This window comes from Schistocerca cancellata, chromosome 6, assembly GCF_023864275.1.
Source record: "Schistocerca cancellata isolate TAMUIC-IGC-003103 chromosome 6, iqSchCanc2.1, whole genome shotgun sequence".
Lineage (NCBI taxonomy): Eukaryota > Metazoa > Arthropoda > Insecta > Orthoptera > Acrididae > Schistocerca > Schistocerca cancellata.
In genome coordinates, this window is record NC_064631.1 from 156,115,338 (window position 1) to 156,129,892 (window position 14,555).

At 40.6% G+C, this 14,555-nt stretch overlaps 1 protein-coding gene across 1 annotated transcript in view; it reads left to right on the forward strand.

Moving 5' to 3' along the window:
- Nucleotides 1-2,773: 2,773 nt before the first annotated feature.
- LOC126088219 (uncharacterized) overlaps nt 2,774-14,555 on the forward strand; it is a 41,603-nt gene continuing 29,821 nt past the window's right edge. The window contains exons 1-3 of the mRNA XM_049906346.1: nt 2,774-2,996; nt 3,157-3,329; nt 7,900-8,018. Of these exons, the coding sequence (XP_049762303.1) occupies nt 2,808-2,996; nt 3,157-3,329; nt 7,900-8,018 (481 nt within the window). The 5' untranslated portion in view covers nt 2,774-2,807. The remainder of the gene's footprint in view (nt 2,997-3,156; nt 3,330-7,899; nt 8,019-14,555) is intronic.

Genomic DNA, 14,555 nt, shown 5'->3' on the forward strand with positions numbered 1-14,555 from the left:
CCAGTGGGCTGAGGATGACATGGCGGCTGGTCGGCACTGTTGGGCCTTCCAAGTCCTGTTCGGATGGAGTTTAGAGTTTAATTAGATATTGTTGTAGCCAGTCTTGTATGCTATTCAGTTGGTATGTTAAAGAACCAGGGAAGAAAACAAAAGGAAACGGGGAAAGCGAGAAAGTTCAGAGTGAAGAAGTGAATACTTTGAGAATTGCTGATGACATTCGTTGTAATCCTCCCTTTAGGGCAAACAACATTTACTGAAAACGAACTTATGCAGCAACTGATTAAAACTGTCTAGTCCACAAAACTTGAGGCTGCATCACTGTTGTGGGCTGGCCGTGGTAATCCAACACACGTCCAGCATGACTCACGAACTCACCAATCGGTCCTCACCAATGGCCAGCCCGGTTACTGCTCGCACTGCGATTGACCCCTCACCTGTGGTCAAGTGGGAGGTCGTCTCAGGGCATGGCAGGGTACATAAGGCCTCCCCAATTAGCCTGACACACGGGTTCCAGGTGCTGTCTGTGGCTGACAGTGTCCCTCAGCGAGATACAGTTGCTTGTCCTGTTTCAGAGGAAACCTCTCAAAAGTCGCTTGTCCTGTTTCAGAGGAAGCTCTCAGTCTGCAAGATCAAGGCAGCCATAGAGAGTGGGATTATTGGTAGCTGAGAGATCCAATGTTAGGCATGTTGTGGGTACCTTTAGGAACATGGCTGCCAAGGAGGGTAAGAAAGCCACATTCTGTGTGCACAACAGGTGGAGTCATTCCAGATGTGGAATGAGTTATTGCAGATGCCATGACGAGCATAGGTTGCAGCCAACTGCAGGCGGTGGCTCACGTAGGTACCAATGGCCTGTGTTACTTTGGATAGGAAGAGATACTCTCTGGTTTCGAGTGGTTATAAGAAGTGGTAAAGGCTGCCAGTCTTACGCACAAGATGAAAGCAGAGCTCACCATTTGCACCATAGTCGACAAGACCGACTGTGAATCTCTGGTACTCGTGAATCAAGAGGCTCACACAGTTCCCCGCGACCATGCAGACTGCTAAATAGGTCAGGAGTCCATTAAATGGGTAGTGGGGGCTGTGTGACGTGGACTGGGCGGTTCTTTAGATTAGAGGCTCTCAGGGAAGCACAAATAGGGCTTAGTCTCAAAAGGAGCAGATCAGACACAGGAAGAATGTAGATCTAGGAACCATTGGTATAACAGTTGTAAATTGTCAGAGCTGTGGTGGGAAAGTACCAGAGCTCCAAGCGCTAATAGAAAGTACTGATGCTCAAATCGTTATAGACACTGAAAGCTGGCTACAGCCCAAGATACGTTCAGCTGAAATTCTGTCGAAGGGCATAACGATGTTCGGAAAAGACAGGCTAAATATGTTGACGGTGGCGTTTGCTGCTGTTAGAAGTACCTAGTCTATTTCACTGCGAAATTGGAATAGATGGTTCCTTCTGAGTCAGAAGCAGGTAGAGAATATTCTTGGCAATAATATAATAATTAGACCCTTCTAACGACCATCCAACTCAGATCATATAATTGATTGAATGTTTAAAGAATGTCCCTACTTAATGTAATATGATTGTAATATTCCCGCTGCGAGTACCAGCGGTGATGCGCTACCGGAATTTGATGCGACAATGCTCTTTGCTCTGACGACAAAGCTCTTTGCTGAAAAAAAGAGGAGCATCTATGTTTTGTTGTAATTATTGGAGATAAGAAATGCCGACTGGACATTGTGCCTTTTTGATGTCAGATAAGTTTGCATGTAGAAGTAATTTGAAGTGCAGAGGTCAACATGTAATCGTGATTATCAAAAATAAAAATTGAATTTGTGGAAAAAAAGGGAGGTAAATATCTTTACAAACCTTTATTCGCTGTTGGATCCTCCGACCTTCATAAGAAATATTAGTGTGTTTAGGGGCAATACAGTGCATAGTGATTTCTTCACGAATTAACAATACTGGGCGAATCTGCTACTATCACAGTCTGAACGACGCGCAGTATTTCGCCGTCAGCTTGTATGTTCAAGACGTTCCCTAAGCGACCAGTTTATTAGTCAAAAGATATCATACTTCCACTGTTGTTCAACTTTTATCATTCTGAAAGTGTTTCCGGAAAAGAAAATCATACGGCAACTGTGAATATTGTAGCTGCCAAAGGAGACGGCGTCTTCATAGCGAGTTGTAGCAATTTTCTCCGACTTTGCTTGGCGTTCTCTGAAAACCGGATAAGCAGAAACCTCCGACCGCCACCTCATCCTGTACCTAACCCGTTCTCTCCTTACAGCAGCCACGAAGAAAAACGCATTCATCTATAGTCAAATTTTTTCACATATTGTTTGTATTTGACAGGTAATGTATGCATCAAGGCAACAAATTCAAAAGAGTTTTTTTATGCAATACCTATCTTATCTTTGTCAAAGACAAAAAGTCAAAGAGCAATTTATTTAATTAATTAATAATTTTTGTTTTTGCGTAGCAGTTTCATTTCAACATGTACCCGACTCATACAATTATAGTTAGTGGTAAGGCCGGTATTAGACTATCAAATTTCTTTGTCCAATATCTTTGTCAAAGATATTTGATGGTGTAATAGGGAACTTCGACAAATGTCGTCAAATATTTGATCAAATCTAGGGCCTCGCCGTAGATTTGATCAAAGAAGTCGCTTGTCTTTTGTTCACTGCAATGCGGTAGGTTACCATGTGGAGTGCTAGCATCGCTGCAGCGTTCTGTCATTTTTACTGTGTTTGTAAACATGGCCGGAAAGTACAATTGGTGTGTGGCGTCTATCACAAAATTAATAGAGATGTATGAAGCGGATGAGGCGCTTTACAATGTGAGGCAACCTGATTATAAAAATAGACTACGAAGATTGAAGAGTTACACAAATCTTTCGGAGGTTATTAGCCGTGACATACGGCCTGGGTGTATGGCTGAAGACATAAAAAAGAAAATTGATGGCCTCCGCACAAGTTACTCCTACGAGAAAGCGAAAGTACGTATCGACATATTTCTTTCTTTTTATTTATGCAAGTAAAGTTTACATGTCATACAAATGATTAGCATTAATTTGTTCACTGCAGCGACTTGAAGCATATAATAATGTTTACGTAAACTATAAGTAGTTTACATTATTTTCATTACTATTATTGCAGATGCATAAAAGCAAAAGTGGAGCCAGTGCACAGGCGGCGTATACTCCACAAGTGTACTGGTTCCACGTGCTGAAGTTTCTGGACCAGGCGACAGAGGCGGACGAGAGTGTGTCTGTAACATCGAAAGCACTGAAAGTGAAAGTGCTAGACCAACATTTGAAGAAATGTTTGAGGTATGTATATTTGTTTACATTTTACATTACTAAATGTGATTATCTTGCCAGGGTCTTTCCCAGCGCCATTGTAAAATGTCTTAAAAGTATTCTCTATTTCTCTAACTGCTCTCCCGTGTACTGAACGTCTAGAAGCAGCTTGGCAAGCTATTGGTTCCATTCGCTGTAGGTTCTCAGTGCTTTGTGTCTCAGGATAAGTGCAGTCTCCGGGACTAGTGCAGCAGGGGATACAACCCGTCGGCTTTGAACAATGACGTCACAAGTCGCCAGAGAGCATGTATTACAGAGATGAAAGAGCTGAGGAGAATGTTGAGAAACAAAGGAATGCGAGAGAGATAAACATTGATCTTGTCAAAAGCATAAGTGTTTTTTGACTTAAGAAAAAAAAATCTCACGAGATAGAATAAACTGATCCTACTTTATTAAGCAATATCTTGTCAAAAGCCGAGAAGCGATTGTTCTTAATGTTCTAGCTCCCTTCAGTACGTAATAAGTGTTTTTTGACTTAAAAAAAAATCTCACGAGATAGAATAAACTGATCCTACTTTATTAAGCAATATCTTGTCAAAAGCCGAGAAGCGATTCTTCTTAGTGTTCTAGCTCCCTTCAGTACGTAATAAGAGTTTTTTGGCTTTTTAAAAAAAAAAATCTCACGAGATAGAATAAACTGATCCTACTTCATTAAGCAATCAGTAAAGAAACGATTTTTTGACTTTTTAAAAAAAAAATCTCACGAGATAGAATAAACTGATCCTACTTTATTAAGCAGCTCCCTAATAAGTGCTTTTTGGCTTTAAAAAAAAAAACATCTCACGAGATAGAATAAACTGATCCTACTTTATTAAGCAATATCTTGTCAAAAGCCGAGAAGCGATTCTTCTTAGTGTTCTAGCTCCCTTCAGTACGTAATAAGAGTTTTTTGGCTTTTTTTTAAAAAAAATCTCACGAGATAGAATAAACCGATCCTACTTCATTAAGCAATCAGTAAAATGATGCACCCAATATCAAGCGATCGCTTTTAGATTTACATTCAATTATTTTAATGATAGTGCTTATTAGAACACAGAACTGCTTTATTATCTATGCCTCGAAGTGAAGACATAACGATCTATGACTAAGGAATGACGTCATTGTTCAAAGCTGACGGGTTGTATCCCCTGCTGCACTAGACCCGCAGTCTCCTACTACGGCAGACACTGTTTCCTGGCGAGTGTAGAAGTGTTTTAATCTCTCAGTTAACAAGTTGTGCAGTGTGCAGGTAGCCAGTGTAATTGTGATAGCCTAATTTTTTCTGGAGGCAGATTAATGGTAGTAAGAAAAATCCTGAAACGATTTGCAAGAATGCCAAAGCTGCTCTCCACTAATCTTCTTCCTCGTGACTGTAATTGAAAACCTTTTCTTCTTTTGTTATTCCTTTTAAGAGATATGGCTTCATAATGTTATAACTTAGAGGAAAAGCGTCATCTGCCAGTACAACCATTGGAGTTGTAATGTTTGTGTTCCCAAGCTTCCTGCCTTCAGGAATGTTGAGAATAGGTCGGTCATTGAGACACACGTAGTTTGCTTTTTGGAAACACTCCAGCATCACCAACACGCCCATTAGTTCCTACATCAACATACAAAAATTTGTAGGAAGCATCTACCATGGCAAATAAAATGATACTGTTGAAGGATTTGTAATTGAAAAAGTGTGATCCACTACCTCGCGCTAGAAATAGTCACCCGACCGCTCGAGAGTTTTCATCAATCTCTTGAGGTTTTCCGTTTTTAAAGGTCATATTTCCATAAAATATCGACATAGGATATCTCACACAATATCGCAAACACATTTGTAATCACAATTATTTATTTAACAATAAAATATACAATGGAATACAAAAAGGAAGCCAAATACCCAAATGAAATATAAGAACATTTTTTTAATTGTGATGTTTTGGGACTATATAATGTAATACTTGAGACTAGAATAATTCACTGTCTTAATTCGTCACAAGAAAAGCTATTTTTGCTTTGAAAAAAGAATTTTTGACTGAAAACGTCACAAACATTTCTGTCAGATGAAAAATGCTGATCAGTCTGTATCCATTTCATTTTCGTTTTGAGGCTGACAACAATTATTGCACGTAACTGTAGTGGTTGAATGTCGTAGACAGACGTTTCTTCCACATTCACCGCATTCTCGCTTTGTTTTTATATTCTTTTTTTGGGCCACACAAAGAACACATTCCTCTCCTTGTAGGGGTTCTTACAGCTGGATAAACTACGTCACTCTCTCCGTAATTTTCCAAAATTACTAACAAATCTTTTGGTAAATGCTTCAATTTAGCTCTTTCTTTCAGGTTTTCGCTCATCAGTTCCAAAGATAACGCATGTAAGAATTGTCTTTTCGTTTTTTCTTTCATATTTCCTGTGTTGAATTAAAAAATGTGTAACGAATTTATTCCTGCCAAGTCAAGTAAGCGGAAAAATATACATGCAGGCCACCTTTGTGTTCTTCTTGATGTTTAGATTCTGGAGCACATGAGGTCTACAGTATCAACTCCACCTTTGGTTGAATTATAGTCTGTGATTTGTACAGGTTTTTTGGTATCTTCATCAATGATGTCGGTATCATGCATTGTAGAGAGCACTACTACATCTTTCCTTTTTTTTTTTTTGTAATCATAGAAATCAAAGTTTTGTCATCTTGACAACCGAACATGTAGTCTCCTGCCACTGCATTTCCATTTACTGTCACAAATTCTGGGGGAATTTATTTTTTATTTTTTCTCATTGTACCTAAAAAAGTGAGGCCTTTGCTAAGGAGGTTTTCAGCCAACGGGTAACTTGAAAAATAATTATCAGTTGTTACATTTCTATTTGTTCCTGCTATGCATCAACCAATCTAGTGACCACGTCGTATATGGTTTGTTGGAGAGTACGTTAGGGCCTGGAACTTGTTTTCCGCAGTACACTTCTAAATTATACGTATAAAAAGTGCGTGCATCACACAATGCATACATTTTTAACCCGTATTTGGCTGGTTTTTGAGACATGTACTGGATGAATGAACATCGTCCTCTAAACGCAACCAACATCTCATCAACAGTGACAAATTCCCCTAAACTGAATGATTTTTGGCTGTTAGCAATGAAAGAAGACAAAATTTCTCGTATAGGAGCAAGTTTGTCCGTTGCTTGACGTTCCAATCTCGTGTTTAGGTCATCAAGACTTATACCTCGTAGCAAAAATCTAAATCTATTTAGGCTGAAATTGACTTGCAAAATTGTCAGACCTGTTCCATTGCTATTGAAATATTCGGAGAAATTTGCACGGGTTCTTCTTTTGACCGCAATCAAAAACAGAGCACCAAACAATGCTAACATTTCAGCCGTTGTTGTCGGCTTATAATTCCTCTCACGTACTTCAAGAGTTACTGCTTCCTTCTGCCAGTGCTTGACGTGCCATTTTTTTTCCTTTCAATATAAATAATCGTGTACCTTACGATCCTTCTACCATTTCGGGAGTTATTATACACTGAAAACTTTCCAGTAGAGTTTCACATTGTCTGGCTTGTCCTCTAGGGCCTGGTAGAGTTTTGATTATATTTTTTGACTTTGATTTTGTGCTGGTAATATTGGCACTGCTAACACAAATAGTTTCCATGTCCTTACCTATATAAAATCTGATGTCATTTGTTGGTAGCTCCTGTTGATCTATGTTATTTTCTCCCCCGTTTTCCAAATCAATTTCCGAATCACTTTGACGTATATCACTTCAATCCCTTCTTATTCATAATCTGCGTCATCGGAAACGTCATCTTCTTGGGATTCCTCAGGGCCTTTCCCCTCTGCTTCCTCTCTCTCCAATTCAGCCAAGATTCTATGTATGTCATCAGACGGAAGGTTTCGTCGTTCCCTTTAAAAAATAAAAATAATTGTTACTTTTGCCAACAGAAATTTGTTAGAATGACGAAGGGCTAAAGTAGAAAGAAAAACAGAATTTGTGAATGGCAAAATTTATAGAAAGTAATGCACATTCACTAGAGATTTGGAACAGTCTGTAAAATTGAGGAATTATAGGGGAATTACAAAAAGAAATACTTACATTCCGAAGTAGACGAGTAGAACAAAGTCTCGAAAGCGCTCGCAAGGCGGTAACTGATCGTTTTTGTAAGTGCCGTAAGCGCTCGCAAGGCGGTAAACTGACCGCCGAACGTGTTTGGACCTATTTGAACTTGTCCTGAGAGGCAGAGAGGTGCGACTTGGACGAACTTTGAGCAGCATCTGTCGGAAAAAGGTGCAACTAGAGAATACATGTCCCTCCCGCCGCCTCGTTACCTTTGTGGAGTAAGTATGGCGCGAAATTGCAAAAAGGCGGTTACTTCAACGCCCGCGCGAGCGCGTGAAGTTTAATAACGAATATGCTTTCCGTCCATTGCTCCTATAGTGTTATAACAGTTCCTCTTCTTCTCGAAATCCTGTGCAATTTGCTCCCACTCTCCTCTGCTTGTGGGTACCTGTAAATAAATTAAGATCTATGTATGTGGAAGGAAGTATGTAACTAATGGCTTTCATCTCTTATTTTATAGCATAAGATGCAAGAGCCTTCTGTCGCATGTAGCGAGCCACAGCCACAGCTCCAACATCAAGAGCGGCCTCGCACAGAAACAAGGAAGGCACAACAAAAAAATGGTTCAAATGGTTCTGAGCACTATGGGACTCAACTGCTGTGGTCATCAGTCCCCTAGAACTTAGAACTACTTAAACCTAACTAACCTAAGGACATCACACACAACCATGCCCGAGGCAGGATTCGAACCTGCGACCGTAGCAGCAGCGCGGCTCCGGACTGGAGCGCCTAGAACCGCACGGCCACGGAGGCCGGCAAAGGCACAACAGACCTGGCAACAGACGTCATGGTGGAGGCCAGCAGGACACTGAAGGCTGTGGCTGATATTGCCAGAACTCTGCCTGTCCAAGAAGACCGCTACGGTACCCTTGGTGCCGCGGTGGTCTAGCGGTTCTAGGCGCTCAGTCCGGAGCCGCGCGACTGCTACGGTCGCAGGTTCGAATCCTGCCTCGGGCATGGATGTGTATGATGTCCTTAGGTTAGTTAGGTTTAAGTAGTTCTAAGTTCTAGGGGACTGATGACCATAGATGTTAAGTCCCATAGTGCTCAGAGCCGTACCCTTGGCACCCACATCGCAGCAGAACTGCGTGACATGGAAAATGTGGGTGGCAAGGAATTCACAACGGCTACAATGCACGGTCTGCAGCAATATTTAATGGACAGGTGGGATTTGCTGCATGCGACAACTCAACAAGCACAACCCTCCGCCTCTGGGTATATCCAGGCTGCCTTGCAGCAGGTTGGAATAGAGGAGGAAGATTCGATTTTATAAATTACATTTATATATACACTACTGGCCATTAAAATTGCTACACCACGAGGATGACGTGCTACAGACACGAAATTTAACCGACAGGAAGCAGATGCTGTGATATGCAAATGATTAGCTTTTCAGAGCATTCACCCAAGGTTGGCGCCGGTGGCGACACCTGCAACGTGCTGACATGAGGAAAGTTTCCAACCGATTTCTCATACACAAACAGCAGTTTATCGTATCGCGACTTTGCTGCTCGCGTTGGTCGAGATCCAATGACTCTTAGCAGAATATGGAATCGGTGGGTTCAGGAGGATAATACGGAACGCCGTGCTGGATCCCAACGGCCTCGTATCACTAGTGGTCGAGATGACGGGCATCTTATCCGCATGGCTGTAACGGATCACGCAACCACGTCTCGATCCCTGAGTCAACAGATGGGGACGTTTGCAAGACAACAACCATCTGCACGAACAGTTCGACGACGTTTGCAGCAGTATGGACTATCAGCTCGGAGACCATGGCTGTGGTTATCCTTGACACTGCATGATGGACAGGAATGCTTGCGATGGTGTACTCAACGACGAACCTGGGTGCACGAATGGCAAAAGTCATTTTTTCGTATGAATCCAGGTTCTGTTTACAGCATCATGATGGTCGCATCCGTGTTTGGCGGCATCGCGGTGAACGCACACTGGAAGCGCGTATTCGTCATCGCCATACTGGCGTATCACCCGGTGTGATGGTATGGGGTGCCATTGGTTACACGTTTCGGTCACCTCTAGTTCGCATTGACGGCACTTTGAACAGTGGACGTTACATTTCAGATGTGTTACGACCTGTGGCTCTACCCTTCATTCGATCCCTGCGAAACCCTACATTTCAGCAGGATAATGCACGACAGCATGTTGCAGGGCCTGTACGGGCCTTTCTGGATACAGAAAATGTTCGACTGTTGCCGTGGCCAGCACATTCTCCAGATCTCTCACCAATTGAAAACGTCTGGTCAATGGTGGCCGAGCAACTGGCTCGTCACAATACACCAGTCACTACTCTTGATGAACTGTGGTGTCGTGTCGAAGCTGCATCGGCAGCTGTACCTGTCCACGCCATCCGAGCTCTGTTTGACTCAATGCCCAGGCGAATCAAGGCCGTTATTACGGCCAGAGGTGGTTGTTCTGAGTACTGATTTCTCAGGATCTATGCACCCAAACTGCGTGAAAATGTAATCACATGTCAGTTATAGTATAATATATTTGTCCAAAGAATACCCGTTTATCATCTGCATTTCTTCTTGGTGTAGCAATTTTAATGGCCAGTAGTGTATATATATAATTTTTTGTATCTCTCGAATCTTCGTAATCTATTTTTATAATCAGGGTGCCTCACAATGTAAAGCTCCTCATCCGCTTCATGCATCTCTATTAATTTTGTAGTTTCAGACACCAGTTGGTACATGCTATGTTAATAAAATAAAATAAAAATTGATCTTAATGAGCATAAAGTATATTGAACATTTATTTACCTTCAGACATTGGTCCTTTAGTGCTTTATAAATTGCTTCACACGTTTCAGGTATTATTTTACTTAATGTGCACTTCGGAATTCGAGTGCTGTACTGTATGCTAGAGTAACTTTCTCCTGTAGCAAGGAATCGAAGTGTTACTGTGAACCTGTCTTCTGCAGATATAGCAGTTCTTAAGTGAGTTTTGTGTTTTGAGATATGAGGAATCATTTCACTGAGCACATACTGAAATGTATGCTCATCCAGTGGTAAGTAATTGATGTACGACTTGACGTCCTCCACTATTAGCTCACGTAACAAGTTTTGTTGAATGCTTTTATCGTCTCGTCGTGAAACCCACGGCTTCACCCAGGTACGTATCCTTTTTTCCCCCGCTTCTCTATCACATGTGCACACAGTGCAATTGTGGTACAAGCAGCTGCTGCGGTTAATAACAATTTGTAGTTGTCAGCCATCTTGAACTTTGACGAAAAATTTGATGATAGTGTAATACCCCTTCTGCCGCTACGTCAAAGATCTTTGTGAAATATATTTGACGGAATATTGGATCACATCTTTGATCAAATCTTTGACAAAGAAATTTGATAGTGTAATACCGGCCTAACTCCAATTTATCCTCGACATGTTGGTGAAAATACATGTTTAAATCCGAAAGTAAGAGTAAAACATCATCTGAAAATGTGCTTAACGCTTTCTCTGAGAATTAGTTCGAGCAATTAGTCCATGGGCCTACTCGAATAATATTCGGTTGTTAAAACATACTTGACCTCTTGGTAACAAATACATCTTAGCCAATACATCTTAGCCAATAACGAGCATCAAAACGGATGCAGGAATTAGTGAACACAGGGTTGTCGTAGCGAGACTGAATACCATAACTTTGAGATCCTCAAAAAATTAACGAAAAATGTCTATTCAAAAAAGTAGATAAAAGTTGGCTTAACGCCTTCCTGAGAGACAATCTCCACTCCTTCCAAATTAAAAATGTAAGTTTAGACCAGATGTGACTTGAATCCAAAGAAGTAATATCTACCAATCAAATTAGCAAACGACGGAGCTGATCCTGCGTGATACACCAAACAGCTCGGAACACTGATGCATACGCAACGAAAAAAGCATGCGTGATTTAAACGAACGCAGAATCCCCAAGGTTGGCGATCTTCTACAGAAACTCGAACTTAAGCGCGGACTTAACGCGAGGTCCTTACAACAGCCGCAACGGAACTTGATTTCGAAATCTGGCATAAAATCTCACGAAAAATATCGTAGCAGCAGGAAAATGCACAGTCAATGGCTTCTCTGCGCGATGGCAATGGAAATACTGTCGATGACAGTGCTGCCAAAGCGGAGTTACTACGCTAAACACAGCCTTGCGAAATTGCTACCCCAAAGAAGACGAAGTAATTATTCCAAAATTAGAATCAAGAATAGTTGCCAACATGAGTATCTTAAAAGTAGATATCCTCGGAGAAGTGAAGCAACTTAAATCACTTACTAAAATTAAGTCTTCCAATCGAGACTGTATACAAATTTGTTCCTTTCAGGGTATGCTGATGCAATAGCTCCATACTTAACAATCATATACAACCGCTCGCTCGACGAACATCCCTACCCACAGACTGGAAAGTTGCACAGGCCACACCAATATTGAAAAGAGGTAGTAGGAGTAATCCACTAACGTACAAGGCCATATCATTAACGTCGATATGCTGCAGGGTTTTGGAACATGTGTATCGTCTCAGTTATGTGACTGGATTCGTGATTTTTCTCTCTGAGAGGCCACAGTTCATAGTAACTGACTGAAAGTCATCGAGTAAGGCGGAAGTGTTTTCTGGCGTTCCTCAGGTTAGTGTTAAAGGTCCTGTGTTGTTCCTTATCTACATAAATGATTAACTAGACAATCTGAGTAGCCGTCTTAGCTTGTTCGTAGATGATGCTGTCGTTTATCGGAAGGTCCAAACAAATTGCAAAACGATTTAGAAAGGTTATGTGCATGATGCGAAAATTGGCAATTGACCCTAAATAACGAATAGTTTGAGGTCATACACAAGAGTGCTAAAAGGAATCTGTTCCACTTCGGATACACGATAAATCCATCAAATCTAAAGGCCACAAATTCAGTTAAGTACCTAGGAATTACAATTACGAACAACTTCAATTGGAAAGAACACGTCGAAAATACTGTGGGGAAGGCGAACCAAAGAATGCGTTTTAGTGACAGAACACTTAGAAGGTGCAACAGATCTATTAAAGAAATTACCTACACTACATTTGTCCATCGTCTTTTGGAGTACTGCTGCATGGCGTGGGATCCTTACCAGATAGGATTAACGGAATGCATCGAGAAGGGTCAAAGAAGGGTAGCACGTTCTGTATTAGCGAGAAATATGGTCGAGAGTGCCATAAACATGACGCCGGATTTGGCATGGACATCGTTCAAACAAAGTCGTTTGTCATTGCGGTGGGATCTTCTCACAAAATTCAATCACCAAATTTCTCATCCGAATTTGAAAATATTTTTTTGACGCTGACCTACATTGGGAGAAACGAACATTATAACAAATTAAGGGAAATCAGAGCTCACATGGAAAGATATACGCGTCGTTTTTTTCCGCGCGATGTTCGAGAGTATTATTGTGAAGATGGAACTTGGAATGGCAGTTGAACAGAATGAATAGTGTCATCAAAAAGGTTATAAGATGAAAATCAACAAAAGTTAATAAGGTTAACAGAATATAGTCAAATTAAATCAGGCAATGCTGAGGAAATTATTTGAGGAAACGAGACACTAAAAGTAGTGAAGGAGTTTTGATACTTTGGGAGGAAAAAATGAATGATGGTCAAAGTCGAGGGGATATAAAATGTAGACAGCCAAAGGTAAGAAAAGCTTTCCTCAAAAAGAGAAATACGTTATCTGTGAATTTAAATTTTAGTGTCGAAAGTCATTTTTTATGTTCATATGGAGTGCAGTGGTATATGAAGGTAAAATGTGGACGATAACATGTGAACAAGAAGAGAACAGAAGCATTTGAAATTCTGTGCTATAGAAAAAATGGTGGAGATGAGTGGATTGAATAAGTAATGAAGGGATACTGAGCCAAACTGTGAAGAAAAAGTTTATGACATAACCTGACCAAAAGAAAAGATCGGTTGAGAGGATACATTCTGAGACATGATAGTGGAGGGAAGTGTGGGGATTCAAAATTGTACATGTAGATCAAGTGTGCATGTTCAAGCGGTTGTAGCTTACGGTAGGTGAGCAAATATTAAGATTGGTTATTTTGGGGAAGGAGACCAGACAGCGAGGTCATCAGTCTCATCGGATTAGGGAAGGACGAGGAAGGAAGTCGGCCGTGCCCTTTCAAAGGAACCATCCCGGCATTTGCCTGGAGTGATTTAGGGAAATCACGGAAAACCTAAATCAGGGTGGCCGGACGCGGGATTGAACCGTCGTCCTCCCGAATGCGAGTCCAGTATAAATATTAAAGAGACCTGTACAAGGTCGACCAGTATGGAGGGCTGCAACAAACTAGTCGTCTGACTGAAGACTACAACAGCAAAAATGGAATGAGTGATGAAGTATACAGAAAGATTAAGTACTTACTATTCGAGACAAACGTATAATCATCTGCCATAGAACGTAAACTGTGAAACATGTTACTGGAAACCAATGAAGTAATCAACAGATAGGAGTAATATTTGAATTACTTTCTGAAGAAAAAGACATCACCATGGAAGAAGCTACGTCAAAGAAAGAGAAGCAGTGCAAGAAGATGAAGCAGATCCTCAGATCATGAAAATTTAATTTGAAACTGCATTGTAAGAATTGAGACCAAATACAGCTCTTGAAATATACTTTCTTAGACTCGAAAGCTATACATATAAAATCATATACTACACAAAACCTTAAGTGTGAGGACAGAGATTAATGGAGAGCAATGTAAAGCTAAAATAAGAAAAAGTGGTAAGACATCATCATGTTAGTTTAACTTTTTCTCTGAATTATCTATAAAGATGTTTGGTGCAAAACTACCTGGAGTTAACGTTTACTGAACAAAATTTGAAGATTAAATTCCCTTTATAGCTGATACAAAAGAACAAAATTGTGAATGTAAGCAAATCAAAAATGGCAAGGAAACCTTGTATCAAAACTGAAAGAAATAAAATATAAAGAAATTGTTCTCTAGGCTTCTTAATTACAGAAGACAATAGACATAGAAAAGAAATCAAGAAAAGGCTGGTAACAGGAAACATGCTTAAAGTGAAAGAAAGAACTATTAACGAAATTTTATTCAGTACTGTGGAAAACGAAGAAAAAATATTGTTAAGATGTTCA